Source organism: Cyanistes caeruleus, chromosome Z (genome assembly GCF_971803275.1).
Source record: "Cyanistes caeruleus chromosome Z, bCyaCae1.hap1.1, whole genome shotgun sequence".
NCBI classification, from domain to species: Eukaryota; Metazoa; Chordata; class Aves; order Passeriformes; family Paridae; genus Cyanistes; species Cyanistes caeruleus.
In genome coordinates this window covers 26815164-26836739 of record NC_141732.1, presented here as the reverse complement: position 1 = coordinate 26836739, position 21576 = coordinate 26815164, and the positions used below count along the sequence as shown (strand labels likewise).

At 35.1% G+C, this 21576-nt stretch overlaps 1 protein-coding gene across 1 annotated transcript in view; it reads left to right on the top strand.

Annotated features, from left to right (window-relative positions):
- Positions 1–21576, top strand: part of KCNN2 (potassium calcium-activated channel subfamily N member 2) — a 71175-nt gene that overhangs the window by 7305 nt on the left and 42294 nt on the right. Inside the window, exon 3 of the mRNA XM_086867300.1 lies at positions 13428–13846. Coding sequence (XP_086723426.1) covers positions 13428–13846 — 419 coding nt within the window. The remainder of the gene's footprint in view (positions 1–13427; positions 13847–21576) is intronic.

Genomic DNA, 21576 nt, shown 5'->3' with positions numbered 1-21576 from the left:
GCTTTTGAGTTTGTATTGAGATGTATTTGACATCTGTTTTGAGTGAAGATCAGAACAGGAATGGCTGCTGTTTAAGACTTTGGAGAATTAAAAGGTTCTCTTTCAATCAGCTGTTTTCACCATTGATGAAAGTTGTCACCTTCCCTTAGCAGAGGACAAAATACTGCTCTGAGCCTATGAAGCTCCTTTAAGATGTAAATTACCACTAAGAGAAGAGTCTGTAATTGGTCTTGTAACTAGCCTTCAGGTAAGCTGGAAATACTGATCACTGTAAAAAAATTAATTTTATGAACTGAGAATAAACTATGAAGTTTTCAGGAATTTTGTGAAGACGTTTTCACAATCTTTGTTCTATAGAAAAGAAAAAAGTTGCATATCATGATAACATGCACACACACAAATAGAATTTAATTTTTGTCATGCCTTTTTTTTTGATAACTTGAATGATATTACATTGAAAAACATGAATGGAAAAACTTCTGTTCAATAGATGTGATATGAGAAATACATAGTGAAATAGTTGAGGATCAAATCCTTAACACATAATGAGTAGTCTAAATTGAAATGCTTTAAAGATCCAGTTAATTTAGATATTCACAAATATCCCTTAGTGTGATTATTCTTCATAGAGAAATATCACAATGTATTTTTGATTTAATTGTTTAAATTGACCTTGTCCCATTATTTTAATGAAAGCCACATTAAGAAATTTCTTCATTCATCTGTCAGAAGATCAAATGAAACTGCCATGAGAACACACTTTACAGCTTAGAAATAATCACTTTATAAAGGCTGCAGTCAAATATGAACATTTTATATTTTAAACTGGTGTGTCTGAACCCAGGCTTTTGCCAGCAAAAGTGTTCAGTAAATATCATGCCTAAATATTTTCTTAGTTGCAGAGTATCACACATTTGTAACTTACTGATTCATTCACTTCTTCCTGCTTGAATGGTCCCTGTAATTGTGCCCTTCATCTGTGTGAAAACAATAGTTACTAAAGATAGTTTTATATTGACAGTTTATAAAAGGGTGTGATTAGTATACATTCCATGAAGGAGTCAGAGGAATGGGTTATGAAGAGCAATGTAGGTATCTTCTAAGGTGCTTCCTTATCTTGTTTTTTTGTTGGAGACAGATTGATCTTTTGGAATTAAATTCCTTTTGAGGAAATTCTAAATTTTTTCATGATGGATGGAAAGACTCTTTTGTGTTCCATATAAAGTAAAGCAAAAGAGTAAGCCTCAAATAACTTTAAAACATAAAGTCATGCTCTTCATCCTGTTAAAAGTGTGCTCTGGGTTTGTTTTTATTTTCCCTACAGAAACATATTAAACAAAACCGTGTGTCAAAGTGGCAGATTCTAAACTTTTATCTATACTCATACTATAGAGTTATCTTGATTTATAGGGGAGAATGGGGTTCTCTATTATACGTCTGACCAACAGAACTGTTTATGGACTTCTAATGAATACAATCACAAAGTTACTGAGAGCTGCAGGAGCCATGAAGGTCAATAACAGAAAGTTAAGTCTGTATAGTTGTAACTCTATAGTTTGTCTTCAAAACCCATGCTTTTAAAAGGTTATATTTGAAATAAAAAATAATTGATAAATAAATATACATGGGCTCATATCTATAGATTTTGTTTTCACCTATGGCTAAAGAGCTTTGTGATCTTTCTTATCTGTATTCTGCAAAAAATAATATAACTGTGTGTATTCCAAAAAGAGTTATATATCAGTTCTGTGGTTTGATGAGGAGGCTTAAGATAGTCCAAAAAAAAGGAAAAGTTTTTATAACAAATATTTATATTGTAAAATTATATAACTGCAAAAGACAACTACCTGGACAATTCCACACTTTTTTTTTTTTTTTTTTTTTTTTTTTTTTTTTTTTTCTTTCCTTTTTTTTTACGCATAAAGGAAGCACTGAGACTAAGAGTTCAAGTGCTGTGGAAGTAATCTGGGAATGGCTTCAAAGCTAGACTTGAAGCTCAGGCTTGCCTATCTTGTAGTCTTATGCTCAGATCAGTCATTTGTCATGTAAATAAGACATTGTAATTGCCATCCATCTATGCCTATAATTTTCAAGAACTATATGCCTACTTCAGGAGGCTTTTTGCAGTCCCAAAAACTGCAATATAAAATTAATGCAGTGGTCCACAATATGTTCTAATGAGATACTATTATTTATGAAGTATTTTATTCCTATTCAAAGTTTTTATTCCATCTTTCATAGCTCTGTAAGTTCTGTGGTATTACTACAAGTATACACATTCACACCTGCCCTATAACTGACCTCTTATGGTAGTGTCTTTCACTAGAGTAATACATTATGAAGCAATGCTTCATTTTCAATCACTTAACAAAACAAAGATTCATTCTAGTTGGTGAATGGTATTTCTTGTTTTGTGACATTTGCTACACTTTTAAGAATATAATCTGTTGCAGACAGAGAATAACTTTAATTTAATTTTAATTTAATTTAATTAAAAATGGCACCATAACTTTGATTCAGTCTGCACCATTGCATCCACAATGTAAATAAATAAATAAATACAAATGAAATCCACATACATGAGAAATCTGAATTCAGTCTGGGAACATGGAGACGACTGAATGTCCAGGTGTGGCTTGACAGCACAAAATAAATTATCTCCTACCTTAAGAAATAATAAAAAGTATTAGAAAATAATGATCCTGAGTATTCATTGATGGCATCTAAGTTTAATGACATTTTCATCAAAATTATTCTCGCTGTGTTTCTGATACAGTATTAGTTACCATTTTATACCAGTCGTGCACAGTTGACTTCAGAAGAGGATCTGTGTTTGGGAGTATCTAAATTAGTGTGATCTTTAAAGCATTTCAGTTTAGAGCATCCTTATTATGTGTTAATGATTTGATCCTCAATACCTTTGTTATCATTAAAATATTTTTTCAGGAGGATTTGAAAACTCTTGAACAGACACTGATTTATGAATAAGCTAATGTTCTCTTAACCCACTTCCCCTTGGCCATTTCTCTGCAGTAGCAATAAAATTCAGCAACTACTATAGCTAGATTGTACTAGCTTTTTTTTTGCAAATTCCCTTGTAGTATACTACCCATGAATTTTTCTTGGGCTCTACATAAGACTTGGGCTGATACAGCAGAGATTCACATCCATCCAAATTCAAGTATAACTGAAAAGGTACCCTATGGCAGCTGCTACAGAACATGATCCTTATCTGAATTGTGTCTTGGGTAAAGTGAGTGCACAGTAAGACTACCCCATTCTTTTGCCCTTATTCAAGATTAGTCTTAATGATAAAGCAAATAATTTGCATTCTGTTGTAATTTTTGCAATATGATAGTTTAATTTATGCGGTATGATAGACAAGTGCTAGACCTGTATTGCCAGTTCAGTTTCAGTATAGTTTTAAGACAGTTTAATTTCACAATGTTTTGCAAAGATATTGATATAAGACTGCCCATGGCCAGCCTGATTTTCAAATTCAGTTGTCAGATAGGAAAACGTTTGGTTCTCTTTATCAACAGCCATATATGAATAGACATTTGTCTATCTCCCAGCAGCAGAATGGGATGCAGTTGAGTCAGATGTGAATTTTAACAGATTGGCTGTCAGCTGGCAGGCCATTCTTCTCCCCCATCATTTGGCAGTGAGAAGGAAAAGAGGGGACAGAGTTTTGTTTGACATACAGCTTGTGATTAGAGATGTCAGCTAATCCAAAATTAATAGTCCTTGCATTTCACCTGTGCCTTTTGTAGGTATGTTGTGGCTGCTATGTTAACTGCTGGACGTAATTTTTGCTGCTCTGGTATGTCCCATTGAGGATAAGGGTTGTGAAAATAAAGCTTTCTGAAACATTTTGAACAACAATTTTATGTTTAAATTGTGGACAATAACTGCAATCAGTTAATAACATGCAAACATGTTTGATGTATTTGGTTTTCAGAGATATTAAAAAAACAAGTTGCTTTGAGAACAGAGCATCTTTTACCTGAGAGCTTCTATAAACCAGACAGATTTGATGAAGCTGTAACATTCAAATAATTATTGGGCAGCAAAAACCACTGTGTACTAAGATGTAGGCTAAGGCAGTTTTTTTCTCTGAGGAAGCAGGTGCACTCAATTAATAGCAGTCAAGTAAAACAGTATTTTACCTATTAAGAAATACAAGTAAATACCTGTAAAGAAACTTTTGCCTATGTTTATTTAACCTGATGTTGAAAACTTTCCTACTTAAAGGTATGTTAAGTTGATCTTTGAAGCAATTTGAAGACTTCAGCTGCTATATGGTTTATCCAGACACCCACTTTAGGCTTTCAAGAGGAAAAGATATTAAGTACATACCTTTTTTATTGCTCCCTCTCAAAATTTTACTCGCCAGGATGAATTACATAGACATTTGCATAAGACCAAATGCCTCTAAACACTTGGAGTTAGTGTGTAGCTATGTTTATTAGGAATTCTAAATACACAAGTACTTTTAATGTCATTCTGCTTTTCCTTTTACAGAATATACTTTCCCTTATTTTAGTAGTCATGCTTTAGGACAATACTTGGATTTTATGTTTCTATATTTGTAGTTGTTTTGAACACACAGTTGAATGAAGTTGTGGGTTAAACTGTGTTTCCAGGATAGTAAAAACACATACAGGGACTTCATGATTGCTGTCATACTCACCCATTGTCATTTAAATAAAAATGTAATCAGTTTAAAAACCCTGAGCATTCAAACTTTCTCACATACCTGAGCTATTTATGTACTAAGTAAACACTAGAGGATGAAATGAGAAGACAGATTCTTGTGTTTATGATGTGCTGGTACCTGTTATTTCCTAAAAACAATTTCCTGTTTTAGAGTCACTGTCGTGCTCCTTTGGCAGAGTGAAAGAGTTAGGTCATCTTATTTAGCCTCAGATTCAGTGTTTTCTTCCTTTAACTTCTGTCTCCCCTGCAAAAATACTGCCAGTTTCTTCAGGAAATACATCCTTTTTTTTTTTCATTGGTTTCAATTTGACTAGTAGTAATGAAACTGATCATCCCTGAAGAGAGTGAAGCTTCTCTCCCAGTGGCAGATGGCAGAGGATTTGGGAGATGGTATTTTCTTTGTGCAGTGATCCATAGAACGAATTATTTTTCATACTGAATTAAGAAAAACAAATCCTAAATGAAGAATTGTAAAATAATTATTTAAAATAATAACTTAAATATGTTGAAATGTAGATTTCTTCCCAGTGACTTTTGCATCTGCAAGAATGTAGAATTAGAATTACTTTGTTTCTCAGGTACTCAAAATGGAGAAAACACAGCGCAGACTAGCACAGAAACTATGTTTCTTGATACATACATTCTAAAACTTAGTTCTGCAAAATAGCAGTTACTTTGTAGGAAGACACGCTGTGTTCTTCATATACAAAGTTTTGGAACTGCTGCTCCAATTCAAAGCTAAAATCATCCCATACTTAGATTATCACTGTTTCCATCCTTTTACTACCAAGTTCAGTGTAGTAGTTGAAACAGTCCTAAAAGACCAGAAGAAATTTTTGAAGAGTTTTTTTGTTGTTAGAGATTATTTTATTAGCATGGTTATTTGTTCAGTGTGGTGGTTTTTTTATATTTGTGAAGTAGACCTAAGCAGTCCATTTACTTTGCAACTTTCCCTTTTGGTTGTAATAAAGCTGGCACAGTTTTTGTGCACTCTTTTAGCAGGGAGAGTGCACCAGTGAATGCCAGCAAAATCTCAGGGCAGTGCAGGTTGGCAGCTGATGGAAGCTCAGAACAAGGTGTGATGTGGCTAGGTTAGGCTACTGGTAGGTTTCTTAAGGGCTTGGCTATGTCCAAATAACATTGCTCAGTCCTTAGAGATGCTCCAGACCCCTCAGCACTTTTTGGCCTCCTCTGGATCTTCTCCGGTAGCTGCTTGTCTCTGTTGTACTGAGGGGCCTAGAACTGGACACAGCACTCCAGATGTGGCCTCCCTAGGACTGCTTAGAGGGGCAGGATCACCTCCCTGTCAACTTGCTGGCCACACTATGCACCCCACAACACTGCTGACCCTCCTGCCCACAAGGGCACTGCCAGCTCACAGTCAGCTTGTCATCCACCCAGACTCCCAGATCCTTCTCCACAGAGCTGCTCTCCAGTAGGTCAGCCCTCGACCTGTGCTGGTAACTGGGGTCATTCCTCCCCAGCTGCAACACTCTACACTTGCCTCATTAACCTCCTCTAGCCAGCTCTCCAGCCTATCAAGCTCTGACTGAATGGCAGCACAGCCTTCAGGTGTATCAGCCACTCCCCCAGTTCTGTTTCGTCTCTGTTATTATTCTTGCAATTTGGTGATGCTCAGAGCTTTGTTAAATCATGCTGCTTCTGTATCTTCCTGGAGGACATTACTGATTGCCAAAGCCAGGCACAGTAGTTTTTGGAAACTTCTGATGCTGGATGGAGGCCTTCTACATGTGGTAGTTTAAGGAGCTTATTTTGATAGTTTTAAGCAGCACAAGGGGTAGGATCTGAAACACTGACATAATGAAATAGCCATTAAATTAAGAATATTGTTAAAATGAAGGAATACCTTTCATAGACATTGACAGGTAGAAACTTCTGTTTCAGTCAATTCAATTGAGTCACATAGTGGCTTATTCTGCTGAATAGCTCAAATGAATATATTCACCCTGAGTGGTGGACTTTTATTTATGGAGCCATGATTTGTTCAAAGGTTCATAAAAATTAATTTAACTAAATATCTCTCTGTTGATTACAGATCTGAGGAAACTCAGCTGTGATTGTTCAAGCAAGATTTCAAACAGAATTATACTCAGAAATTTTCTTGTGAAATATCTGTTTAATAATGAAAGTTAAAAAATGGTTTTCTATTAATTTTATTTACAATCTATTATTAATAGTAAGCTCATTATCTAATTACTTTGATTTTTTAAAATTTATTTATAAGCTCTTAATGACTTCTTAGCTCCATCCATAATTGTGCTTTTCTCAGGGGGTTCTTCTCCTTATCATTGGGAAAGAATCCTGGTATCTTGGAATGTGTTTTCTACTTTTTTATTATTTTATAGTGCTTGGATTTCTATTCTTAATACTATTACCCACATAGAAAATAGTGGCATTATCAGGAGTGTCTTCTTTGGGTGCCTAAATCACATATATGTATGTGGAGTGACCCATATGAAAAGAAATTTTGTACATCCCAGCAATTGCTAGAGCTATAATGGTCCTTTGGTATTGTAGGCTGTTGAGGGGGAGGAGGGGGTGTTGAGCTATATTATAGTTTGGGATGAAAAGTACAGCTGAAAATCTGTACTGTACCATTTAAGAATATAGAGGAATGCTTCTGAATATCTTTAGAGAGAGAAAGCTAAAAAGAATACTGTCAGCATGTGGGTTAAACCAGAAGAGAAATATGGGTAGGTGGAATTTAGCTTTGTGTGCTGATGCAGAATTTAACTCTATATTATGCATTGATTCTAAGTTCCTTTCTTTCCAAAAAATCTTAAATTTTAGTAATGATCTAAGGAATAGATATTAAACAAAAGACACAAGCCTGGTAAAAACATTGTTTAATGCACATTTGTTTTTTGAAACGGCTGTGGTTACCTGTGACCTGTCAGAGTAACCAAGATGTACTGTACAGAGGTATTTTTATGTAAAATTTTTGGTACTGCATTTCTGAAAAGTCACAAAGACTATAAATGTCCTGAGCATCCCTTCCCAAGATGATAACATTATGCAGTATTTGAGAGAAGTATTTTGGGCCTGTTTAGCCACCAGGACACATGAACATGAAGTTTGCTTTACATACATGCCTTATTAATAGCAAAATATTAATCATTATAGAAAACTAATTTTGCACAGAGACGTCAAATTTAAAAATGCTATGTAAATAATAATACTTGTGCTGAAACTAAGTACCAGACTTTTAAAATCTTCTGTTTAAATTGGGATGTTTGCAGTTGGGAGGGGAATATGTGTGTGTATGCACGTGTACATGTATAAGTAACAGAGCAGTCTGGCTTCCTCATTTGAATGAACTGAGCATGTTTTATTTGGTAGATAGCTAGACCTTGTGGATCAATTTCTAGTGACCTGCTAGGTAGTTTGGTTTTAATTCTGGATGTGGGAAACATTCTGGCAAATATAAGATAGCCAATCCCTCATGTCATTTTGTGGAAAAACATGTTATTTGCCTTCAGTACTTTGTATTTGCAGAAGGAGTTTGATGCCTCATGTATGTGTTAAACCCACTAACATATCTGATCAGGAGCATTGTGCTTAGGATGAGGAGTACAGCAGCTTCCAGGAACTCCTGTAGGCTCTCCAAGGTCAATAGGCATAACTTACACACCATTTGATTACATGCCTTCCAATGATGTAAGAAAGTAATTTCCATCTCTGGTTAGAGACAACTGTGCTAAAGGCTTAAGATAGCAATCTCCCATCACAACTTGAAAATTATTTTAAATAATTTTTACTTAATGAGGTGCTGTGGGACAGTAATTTGACTTTTTGGAGTAGTCAGACAAAAAGAGTATCTTCTTCGTCTACCATAATATTTTTATTTTTTTTTGATTGTGTGAATTATATTTTGTATACTACACACTACAGAAAAATATTGATAAAATAAAAAAAATCTGCTAAGTCGTCAATCCCAGAGCCTATATTTTGCTACTCTAAATCATTGTCCTGTCAGTTCTTTTGTAAGATTTAAGTGACTCTAGTATTTAATTTGCGTTCTTAAATTAAACAATTGCAACAATTTGCTTGTTAGTAAAGTTGGTTTCTTTTCTCCAAGGAATGCTTCCAGCACTACAGCTAATGCCACTTTATCACTGTTTATTGCTTCCCTTTTACACCTGTATTAATATATCCCCACAGTACAGCAGAACAGTGATACAAATCTCAGAATTGTTCTTTTGCCAGTAAAGGTATTTTTAAAACATGACTAGTTTATTTTTTCTTTGCATTCACCTACATTTAGAAAATTAACTTTCCTCCTTTTGTTTCTCTCCTTCAGGGAGTCTCTGATCCAATTTCCCATTGTGTGCAATCTGTCTATTTAGAATGACTTTCTGTTTTTTTCTTCTGGTGTTATATGAATGTAACTCTGTAACACACAAGTGTTATGTAAATATATGCATACCTATCTATATACATATCCATCATATTTATTTTTATGCTTTTAAAGTGAGGAATTACAAATATCAAGTTTATTTGAAGTTGAAGATTGATTCTGTGTCTTACATTCACATACAACATGCTAGAAATACATTATTTAATTCCAGGTGAAAATAATTTTGCATGCAAAATGGAGACGTAGTGAAAGTATATGAGAGTTCTGTGCTTGTATAAATGTGCAGTACACTGATTAAGTTCTTGCATTCAATTTTAACTCTGAATAATTACAAAAATTTTGAAAATTATGAATAGGCATAACATATGTGACCTTGACTGAGGTTTGCCCTTCTCTGTGAAGGGCAGGACTCAAATTACAAGAAGGTGTTTTCACTCTTTTTTTATATTCTCTTTTTATTGGTAGCGTAATTCTCCATTCAGATTAGGATTAGTATCTCAAAATTAATACATGGTTGTTACAGCCAGATTGACTGAAATCAGCCAAGAGTGTGCACTTTGAATTGTGCTCTTCATCTGTCCTTTCTCTTCTCCCTTCATTTATGTTCATTACTTTCTGGAGTGGAAATGCCAAGCACACAGGCATGCACCAATACTTCTGTGTCTTCCAAATTAGAAGTGAAGCTTGCATTTAGTAGATTGCATAATTGCAAGTATATAAAATGTACATGAAATCCTCTACTAATTTCTGTGTGATTTTTTTATGTCCAAACTTAATTGTTATTCACAGCATGTGGTCGAGGTCTGTTTGTGTTCTGGAGCATTTGATATCCATCATGGATATGGTGATATACATATCCATGTATAGATATGGTATGATATACAGGTTTGAACCTAGACAAAGGACTGCAATGAGGTCATTGTCATAAATGTGATTTTGAAATGTTAATTTTGTTACGAAATAGAAATGTTTTTACTAGATCTTTGACTTTGTAACATCTGGTAATTTCTGCCTTTCATTTTTTTACCTCCTAAGTATCATTATGTGACAGCTTAAGATATTATTGCTTTAAAATATTAGTTTTCTTAGAAGAAATACCTAAGGTTAATAAGGGAGGTTGAGAAAGATCTTCTGTACTCATAAGCATAACCCATTCCACTGAGAATTGCAGAGAAATTTCCTCTATGATGCGTGTTAGGATTTCTTATGTTGTTTGTTAGGATTTCTTATACTGACAGTGACTATGTCATCAAGTATGTATTCCGTAATGATGTCTCAATGTGTTTAAAATATTCAGTCATAAAATAACATTATCTGTTATGAAAATGACAAGATCAAATTTTAATGCCCGTGTTTAACTCAACATTCTTCTGTTCTCATCTTTTAAATTGAATCAGTATTGAAGGTATAATTTTTCTTGGATTGACTTTCAATTATAGAATAATTATAATATAGAATATAGAATATATGATTCTTTTCGAAATCTATGAAAAGCATATGTAAAAAGGGAGGAGAAAAGACCATTGCTTTTTTCAGCAGATTTTGAAACTTTGTAGCACTGCCACTTTGACATGTATTTGATATGTATCTTACAATTGAAATATTAAAACTATTGTAAATTTATTCCTTTCTTTGTAAACCCACACAGCATTCAAGAGATCTGATATTATCTATACTTTTTTTCAGTCACGCTGGTTACTATTAATCTGTATTCTAAGTGTTTTAAATATCTAGATTTCTTCATAACTGATGTAACACTTCTATGATCTGACAGCATTTACTGGCTAATCATAAAAATCAAACACACTGAAGCTTTACAGTACTTTGAAAGTTTGGCCCTTCATACCAAATAGTGCATTTGCTAAGTGCAAATCTGCAATGTTTTGGTGAAACAGACATACAGGCAGACATAAATTTGCCTTCCAGTATCAATTCATACATCTAGGTATCTGTAGGTTGCAGAGAGACTCATAGGTAAAAGAAACAGTGTGTGCTCATGGTGCATACATTGAATTCACAAGTGTTTATTCCCCTTCATTCAATGACTTTGTATGACTCTGTCTTCAATAACATTGCAGTAGAGATAAGAACTATATGCAAACATGGTGAATTGATCTTGACCAGCTGTCAGACCCCCACCCAGCCAAGCTTTTGCTCGCCCTCTTCAACAGCACAAGGAGAGAAAATAAGATGAAAAAGTTTGTGAGTTGAAATAAAGATGGGGGAGATCCCTTGCCAGTTACTGGCACTGGCAAAACAGGCACAGCTTGAAGAAAATTAATCTACTTTATTGACATTTAAAATAATAGGATGGCAGTCAATATACTGCCCCACCCCCCTGTCCTCAGGCTCAACTTCTTCATTCCCACCTCCTGTATCTTCTCCTGCATGAGTGCTGCAGGGGACATGGGGAATGGCAGCCTGCCCATGACATTCCTCCCAGTTACTCCTTCCTCCTCACACTTTCTGTGCTTCCATGTGGGTCCTCTCCATGGTCTGCAGCCCTTCAGGGTAAATCTGCTCCAGCATGGGACTTAGGTGAGCATTAATTCTTCTAAGGAGAATCTGCCGCTGCGTTAGCTCTCCACAAGCGAGCATTTCTTCAACAAATATCCAGCTTGCTCTGGAGTGGTCACCTCCACGGGCTTCAGGGAGTTGCCTCCTTTATTATGGTCCTTCCTCTCCATGGGTTCCTCTCTGTTCTGTGCCTGGAGCACCTCCTTCTCTGACCTTAGAATTTCCAGTGTTCTTTCACACTTTTTTTCTCTTACCCCTCACTGCCTGGGCCTTGTTTTGCCCTGTCTTAACTATGCTTTTACTGAATCACCACCTGCTTTACTGGTGAACTCAGCTGTGTCTGCAGTGGGTACATTGCAGAGCAACCCTGACTGCTTCTTGCTGACACCATCTCTGCAGCCATCCCTGGAGCCAAAACTTTGTCACCAGCACCCAGTGTAATAAGATGGAAAGAAAGAACATAAGGGATAAAAAGCAGATCCACAAAGACAGAAATTTATTTTGGTTTGTGTTCTTTACTGTGGTTAACTTTATTCTTTTAATATCAGTTCAACTACAGTAAAGTTAATTTGTGATTATCACTTCTCTAAACAGTTTCAGAAGAGCTCTTTTATGAAAGACAAACTGAAGATATTGTGAGGAGGATGTTGAGTGGTTTTTTGATCACTAAAAAACACATACAGGGAAATCAAGCTTGTATATACATGAAAGAAGGAAGGGGGCAAAGAGCAGTGCAGATGAATGGGTTTTTGGTGTGTGTATATAGTGTTTGGTATGCTGCAAATACCTTTCTTACATTGGGGAATGCATGATGTATTTGCCTTCTCATCCATTATTTTTGAATAATCTAATTTTAAAAATTCTGTAAAAGTTTATTTTTTATCTCTTACCTGTTTACTGAACAGCCTTGTTTAGATTCAAACTATAGTTGAAGTGATGGGAAGGTCTTCTGTCTGAAATTGTATCTTCTTTGTACATATGGGTTTTGTTCCTCTTTAAAAAAGCATGTTTGCAAGGTCTTGCATATCTCTGCTCTCAGCTAGTGACAAGTATTGCTTGATTAGCTATTTTTTAAATCATCAGGCATAATTTGCTAAACAGTTTGAAATGTTTTAATACCTTTGTTCCTGGGTGACAAGCTGAAGGCCTTGATTGTACAGCAGCCAACATGTGCATTTAATTTTCAGCTGCTAGTGGACATCAGCTGGCTGCCTGGGCTACTCTGATGTTTGGTGGCTATTATTTTTCTCATTTTCACCGTGAGATATCATCTTGAGTCTTTGTGCACTTTCTCGTGTATTTTTGTATCTTACATTGATCAGTATTGATGCCTTGAAGAAAGCTTGGATACTTCTACAGAAGCTATAATAACACCTTGGCTGAAGCTTAAGAGTAATCTTAAGAAATACTTTTAATTTTTAATTTACTTCTCTATTCAGAAAGAAGTTAAATACTTCTCAATTTTATAAACTTAAAGATTGATTTTCAATGGACAAGGCTTAATGGGTCCAAACTTTTTTTTTGACTAAAAGATTACAATTAAAAAAAAAAGAGGAATTCTTGGTTAATAATGAATAAAAATCAGTTTCATGTGCAGTTTTAAAAATAGTGTATTAAAAAATTCTTTTTGTCTTGGCCAGAGTTATGTTTCCTTCCATGGTGATGTAATAATGTTGTTTTCTGAGATGGCTTTTTTTGTTTTGTTGTTATTTAGTGGTCCTTGGCAGCATAGAAAACGATGGTAATTTAAAATAGAATTATAACAATTTTTTAAATGATGTACTAAAGTTAACCTTATATTTTATTATTTCAGTTGTTCATGGTGGACAATGGAGCAGATGACTGGAGAATAGCCATGACTTATGAGCGTATTTTCTTTATCTGCTTGGAAATACTGGTGTGTGCTATACATCCCATACCTGGGAATTATACATTCACATGGACAGCCCGGCTCGCCTTTTCTTACGCTCCATCCACAACAACAGCTGATGTGGATATTATTTTATCTATACCAATGTTCTTAAGACTATATCTTATTGCCAGAGTTATGCTTTTGCATAGCAAACTTTTCACTGATGCCTCATCTAGAAGCATTGGAGCATTAAATAAGATAAACTTCAATACCCGTTTTGTTATGAAGACTCTAATGACAATATGTCCAGGAACTGTACTGTTGGTATTTAGTATCTCATTATGGATAATTGCTGCATGGACTGTCCGAGCTTGTGAAAGGTAAGGTTGTTTTTTTGTTCAGTTCTTTCTATTTGTCTTTCTGTTTTTCACTCCTGTTTTGTCTCTTAGACTTTTGTTAGAATGGAGCTCCCTGGTCCTTGATAATCTGAGTGCTGCTTGGTCTGTATTCTGGGACAGACCTTGTCAGGTGATTGGCCTCTTAATCTGAAGGACTTCTGCAAAGAGATCTGCACCCTACTGTTTACTGTAGCACTACAATTTGATTTCAGTGTGTAGATATATTTAACACAGTGGACAAATACTACAAAATGCCTTTAAAAGCAGTTGTTAATATCCTGCATTTACACCAATTTTCATTTATTTTCTTTGTAAGATAAATGTAGTGAGGATAAGGTAGAAAAAAATAGCCAGTGAAAATGCTTGGGGGATGTGTAATTTGAGTTTTATTGTGCTGAAAAAAAAAATAGAATGCAAAATGCAGTCGAGGAGTTGGCAAGATCAGTAAAAGGGAGCAGAAAGAACACTTACAGTCATATAACTCTTTCTTTCTTCCAGTGAAAATCAGAAGTGCATTTGAGAGCCAGACTTAATTTCAGCCGGTTTTCCAGCCTCCCTTTACCACAGACTTCAGTGTAGGTGCAGAATAAATGTCTATCTATGCTGACAACTTGAAATTTAATTTCTCAAATATAGCTTTAACAAAAAAAAATAGATGGGCTTCTAATTGGATAGGATTGCTTAGGAATATGAGATAGGTTAACTCTAAGAAGACAATTAGAATGATTCTCTATAAAAGATTTAATTCCTCGGACAGCTCTTAGATTCTGGAAGTGATTTCTTCTTCCTTAAGCTGGAAAATCATAAACATATTTAAGGCATTTCTCCCACTGTTTGTTGATCATTTCGTTTTTCCTATTCCTTTCCATGTCTGTTCATATTAGAATGAATTTAGGGGAGTTACTTGTGACAGCTAGATGATTCAAGTCAGCAGTTAAATCAAACACCATTATGCTTTTTAAAGTTTCTCCTTGCATTCCTTTTCAACTTGTTATAAGGAAAAATATCCAATCCTATAAAATGACTGTAGAAATCATGTTTTTGTAGTTTTATTGTTAAAATTGCTTTGCATCAATATTGTTTCCGTATATTACAGCTAGACTAATAGTTTAAGAATATTCTGAAAATACTGTGCTAAGAATGACATATTACAGTTTCAGAATATTCCCCATAGTGGCAGTGGAGGAGTACCCTAGATTTTTACTCAATTTATAGTAGCTGTATTTTCATTAGCATGTTCTTATTTCAGATGTAACTGACTTCTGCAAACTCTCTCCTCTTGATCTCATATTCTTCACTTCTCTTCCCACCAGTTTTCTTTCAATACAATTGCTGCTGAGGAATTTTTGAGTATCTAGTCAGGCATTTCTCAAACTGTTGGTTGTGAAGTGGCTCTGAATAATTTCAGCATCCATTGCTATCATCATTACATGTAACTGGCTGATGATGGTCATGAGGATAGTGATGATGATAGTGGTGAAATAATATTTTTTTATTAACTTTTTTATGCACGTGCATTCAAAATAAGCTAGTACTACTCAGTGAAGATTACTGAAAAATATTTGCTACTGTCTGATACATGTCTTTAAAACATATTTATTTGTTATGCAGATTGCCAGATAAGAATGTATAATGTATAAGTAATACTAAAAATAAAAGAAACAAAGACCACCTCACCCATTTTCCAGTCAGGGGGAGTGAAGACCACACTCTCACAAAGTTTTGATTTTCTTACTTTGCTTATTTAGATATAGAAAGTGACACACTTCTTCATCACTGTTGTCCTGGGAGGATTATTTGGTTAGGTACACTGAAGTCAGTGTTGCCATAAGATGAATTTTCTTCAACTCTCTGCTAAGTTAGTAATGGATTTTCCACATCTGAATTTGCAGTTGCTGTCCTTGAATTGACTGTAATAGTGTGGGCAGTAGGCTGAATAGCCACAGAGTCCTCTAAAACTGAAACACAACACAATGCAACTAAGAGCAAGTTAAATATAGGAGTGCTAGGCTAATGTATCTCTAGCATAATTGTCTTCTGTTGCTGGATCTCAGACCAAGATTCATATTTTTAAAAAGGGAAAAAGTTAATTTTATGTTTCAGAAATATGAAAAGTAATACCTTTTGGATTTTGGAATTAGATACTTATGTCATTCATGCTAGTTGCACAGCCAGTTTTGTGGGTTTTGTCCCCAGTTTTCCCTTGTAGGAATTTGTCAGTATTTTGCCAAACAAATGATGCTGATTCCAGTTATTAGTCAGCCCATCAAAACCATTTAGATCCATAGCCCATATAAGTATGTGCTAAGAAAAAGTTCTCAAAACCCCATGCATTGGAATGCTCTTAATATTCTGCCTTCTGAAGTTAAATAACCCTTTTTAGCTTAATTGGAGGCAGATACAATAGCCATTTATCATGAGAAAGGACAAATATGGCCACCGAATAATTTCTGTTCTTTGTAAAAATCATAGTCCTCAAAATATTCTCCCAAGGTCTTTATGGCTTTGTATTGCTTAGATGTTGAAAATTTAGTTTACACAAATAAGGTACATTTTTTCCCAACTGTTCTTGATTTTTTTTCTTAGTTTTAACTTTTTTTTTTTTTTTTTGACTATTTTATGTACATGAAATGATCCTAAAAATAAATTCTGTCAGTAGGAGTGTTTTCTATTCCACTTGACACTATAGATGAAAACATGATGAATTTTGATGCATCAAACAGAAATTAGGAATTAGGCAGCAGCCTCATAGCTTTGGTTTGTTTGGGGATGATTTATATTTTAAAAAATTTGATTGTTTTAACTGTTTCTTTGCAGGACTCTAGCACCATGCTCTAAATCTGTTACATAGTAGCATTACATAAAAGTTAGCATTAGCAGTATTTCTTTGGTGTTTTAAATCATGTAAATGATCATCAAAATTGGAACCAAGATGATGGTGTTAAGATATAATAAATTAAAATATAAAGATTTTGGAATGGATAGGAAAGATTCTCATTCTGTTCCATGTTCTCAGTGAGAAGTCACAGGAGGCTGTGTCCTTTATTGTGTAATTATGTGTGCTCAGCAAGAGCTGTTGCTGCTGAATGACAGCCTGATGTTCAGATTGTTTTTCTATTCAAAGTTAGGTTTTTATTGTTGCAGATGATCCTGGGAATAGGAAGGGAGATTGGAAACCCCACATTATATAGTGAGGAAGGTAACATGAAAGAGCATCATTATCCATCTCTTGCAAGATAACCTGTGGAGACAGGTCATGGGTTGAGCCAGGCAAGTCGACTGTCTGAATAAAGGCTTCACTGCATTAATGGTCATCTGACTGATCACTTGATACACACTGAACTAAGGCAGGACATGTGTCTTTCTCACTGCCTTAATGACTGTATAGTTAGCTCCCAGAATGCTAATTATAGCAAGTGACACTTTGGGTTGGTGAGAAAGGTATTTTCCATGATTGCAGTTTAAGGTCATGTATGAGGACAAAATGTGGTACAGAAAATGGTGGTGGACAGCCAGCTGAGTATAAATGGACTGCTGGGGCTGCAGAGTAATCTAGATGAGGGAATTTGGGAGGTGAGGTGGGGAAAGCATGAATTGTTGCTATATACATAATGTCTGTTTTGAGGGGAAGATCGCATTGCATAGGTTTCAACACCTGCTTTCTCATTGACAGTAGCAGTATATTGCTGTTTGTCATCTGTAAGCTTCATAATAAAAATCTAATTTTTTATTAGGTCTGAAAAGATTTTTGTGTTTATAACATCTCTGAGGCACATGGTCTAGAACACTTATGAGTATGTTACTTTCATATTTGAATTAAGAACTCTACAAGCAGATTAATTTTTGCAGTTTCCCATACATATGTTGTTACTGAGAATAGATTTGTGAGTGGATATCAGTTGTTCATATCATTTATAATAGTTTGGTTTCTCAGGAAAAAGAAAGTGACTATGTTTAACAGTAAGTCATTGAAGAATCTGGCAAGTTTGCTTCTACTCTTCTGTAGAATGAGTGTCTCTTCCGTGTGAAGTGGGCTGCTTTTCTAGGTTGTGTGGAAGGCAGTCACTCTTCATGATCTGGTTTGGTTTGGTTTGTTTTTGGGAAAGGAAGAGACAATATTGTCTTCTGAATACACACATGGATATAATGTGCCCATGTACCAAGCAGTATGAACTACAAATGCCCACACTGCGCTGTTGTATGTCCAGATCACATCATGTGCCTGGCATTTCTGTGGATTTGCAGAGGAGAACTGAGAACAGAACTGGATTTTCTTCTTCCACAGAGAGCACACTTTCGGCACTCTTTGTTGTTCTATTTGTTCATCTCTTTAACTTCTGGCAATGAATTCAGTTCAGTTTGAGCAGTTTGTTTTAGTCAGCATTTCTTCCTTTTGTCAGTTTCTGCTCTGTATTCTCTCCTTGCTTTAGCAGAAACAAACTCAAACAAAAAACACACAGATATGCAAAATCCCATCTGTGTGTGATGGTGAAATCTTTTTCTGCTTTCTTCTCATTCTTGTTTTCTACAAATAAATGTCTGTCTTATTTCTTAGAAATATGATACCATTACAAAGTTTCCAGTAAGCAGCTCACACATGACAACTGTGAGGCAAATGTTAAGGATTCATTCGATACAAGCTAGTGGATACACTGACACTTTCAGTTGTAATTCATGAAGGAAAAAATGTTTCTTAGCTATCTAATTTCCTCTCAGTATGTATTTCAGTTCCTTGCTTGTCTTGAAGACCTTATCTGACGTTGTACATTGCATGCATATTTACAAGGCCACCTTTTAATGGAAATTGCTTTTTGCATTCTCTGCAGTGCCAGTGTGAATATTCTTGTACTCAGTTTAAAAAAAAGCAATCAAAACCCCCCACAAAAAACCCAACAAACAAGGAAACAAATCAGCCAACAACAAACCAAGCCTGGATACTTAATTTTAAGACTATTTTTAGGCTCAGAAGGTCAGAAGCAATGACATATGATTTTTATTTTTTTCAGTCTCATGACTGTCGACAGATCAAATAGTGTTTGTGTGTGGACAGTGCTGGCTGTTTATCATGGTTCTTTACCTTCCCTTGGCTCACATCTCACTGGAACTAGAATGTGCTCCTGGTAGTCATGTTTCTTCAGTGGTGGCAAACGTTAAATGTTAAATATTCAAAACAACAATAAGCAATGATGACCTGTCATCATCCTGACTTGCATCTGTAGTGTGAATGAATGGTTCTCTGCCTAGTAGTCTTAATTCCTGGTTTTGCACACTAAGTGTAGCTTAACTTTAAATATTAGGTTACTGTTTTATAATATTTACATCTCAAAGCAATTAATAACTAAAACATGCAACCAATTGCATTTTTGTTGCAAAATTTATAAACAGACCATCAGATCCATTATTTTACCATACAATGAAGGCAACAAGGGAAGAAGTACAGAAGTACATTGGTGAATGCCTGACATGCATAACCCAGATCCAAAAAAGAGACATTGATCTAAATGAAGTATTACTTTTCTAGGTGCATCCAGAAGGATTAATAGCTAAATAATATGTTCTTTTGCTGTTTGAAAACAAAACAGTTATGTATATTTAAAGAGGGAAGCAGATGCACCTGTTCTAATGCATGTAGAGTTTGCTGTTCTTTTAAATTCATATTTTCCTTCCCTTTGAAAATGCTGTTTGCATATTCGCAGCAAAAGAACTTTAGGAATTAAGTAAGAATACTCTTCAGTTTGTTCAGGTTATTAGAATTATCATTATAAATACGGAAAGTAGAAATAACTGATGAAATGTCACTGGATATAGTCATTCCTTCACAAAAATATATCAAGCCAAAGGAAATCAGTACTTCTGTAGACCAAAAATAGCAGACCCCACTTTGAGGAAGGGAGAGCAAAATACAAAAGGTTTAAAAACAAGAAAAAAAAATCTACTTGCTTAATAAAAGGAAAAAGTACCTGTCTTTCAGATTAACTAGAACAAGAAAACTTTTCTTAGGTTAAATTCTCTTTTATTTTCAATGGACTTGAATGTATATCAGTTGTAGAATAGAATGAAGTGGAAAAGCTCATGTATAGTTAAAAAATAGTGAGCAAAGTGAAAACTATTACTCTAAACATGAAAGTGTGAAAAGAATGAAAATACAGGGCAGTACTTACCCGCTTTCAAGGACAAAAAGGTTGGTTTTTTTTTAATTAATGTTGGATCTATAAAACATAATTAAGACAAGAGTCTCTGATCAGCAAGAATGGTTGTATGCTCTCCAAATTCTTTCAAATAAGAAAGCAATTTATGGATTCTTTTTTTATCATTGTTTCATTACTGGATCTGAAGTTACATATTCTGATCCTCATATTTTTAGATGTGATAATTGAATTTTTCCTCCCTCTTTTAGCCAGCATTTTAAACTATTCAGAATATTTTGCTTCAAAATGAGTAAAAACTATTTGCCATAGTACACCAAAAGCAATCCTTATAAAATAGGACCATACTGAAGCAAAAATCAATGTCTTGTCACTTCAAAATAGAATTTGTTGCTCCAATAGTTTAATATATTCGAAAAGTGCACCCTGAAGTGTGAATTTAAGCTTTTCTACTTGTTTTCTTTTGCTTCTTGGACAAAGTGAGAAGTATAGAGCATGGTTATAGCTTCACTTTGAATAAGCTTCCAATATAATGACTGAACTCTAGCCTTAGATATTGAAGAGTGGCTTCTATTGGAAATTTACAAAAAAATTTACAAAAAAATTCAGATTTATGAGGTCAATATGAGAATATAAATGGTGTTGTGGAATTGTGCAGTTCAAGGGAATTAGTGGTTTTATGTCAGGACACATGAGCAGGTTCTTTTTCAGTAATTTATATGTTCTTTATTTTCCTTTTCTGTGATTTTGCCCTTTTAATTTGTTGTCTCAATAGCAGATTTTTCTTGCTTGGATAGTTTTTGTTTTCCTTAAAAACTTCAAAATCAGCTATGGCTTTTACTACAGCTGTTCTGGAGAGAGTGATTTGCAACCTCACTTAGAATTAGTATTAGTGTGTGTCATCATTTACACTTGTGTTCCCCAAAATAGTGATATTATGCTAGTTCAGAACTCAGGCTGATCAATCTAGAACATTTCTGATTGAGGAAATAGAACGTGAGTCTACTTGCAGTTACTTTATCTCTAAACCAGATTGATATCCAGTATTTCTTTTTAAGCCTTGTTCTGTGATAAATGAAATCCACTGACAAAATTCCTGTGGCTTTCCACAAGAGTGGTTCACTGAATTGAAGTACATTAATTGAGTATTGAAGGCATCAGTGCAATGTGAGTTGGACAAGTGTCTTGGATTGTTTAGGTTGCAAATTTCTGGGTCAGGGGTTGTCTTTGAACTGTGTTTGCACACTGCTCAGCGCAGTGGTGTCCAACACTTACACATGTAATACTGCAGTGCTAATAAATGTAGTAATTTCTAGTGAGGAAAAAAGGGAGCTAAACCCTTCTGAAGGCTAGTGGTGTTCAGATGAAGATGATGCCTTCATGTGCCTGACGAATGCTGACGGTGCTGACAGCTTGTGCTAAGAACACTGCCCAGGCAGGAATTACTCCCTGCTAACTGGTTTTCCCTGTGTACTCCCTGCCTCAAGTGGAGAAGGCTGAGGCAAGAGCTTCTATGGTCTCACTTGCAGAGGGGAATACATGTTTGTGTCTATTTGGTGGTGGGAC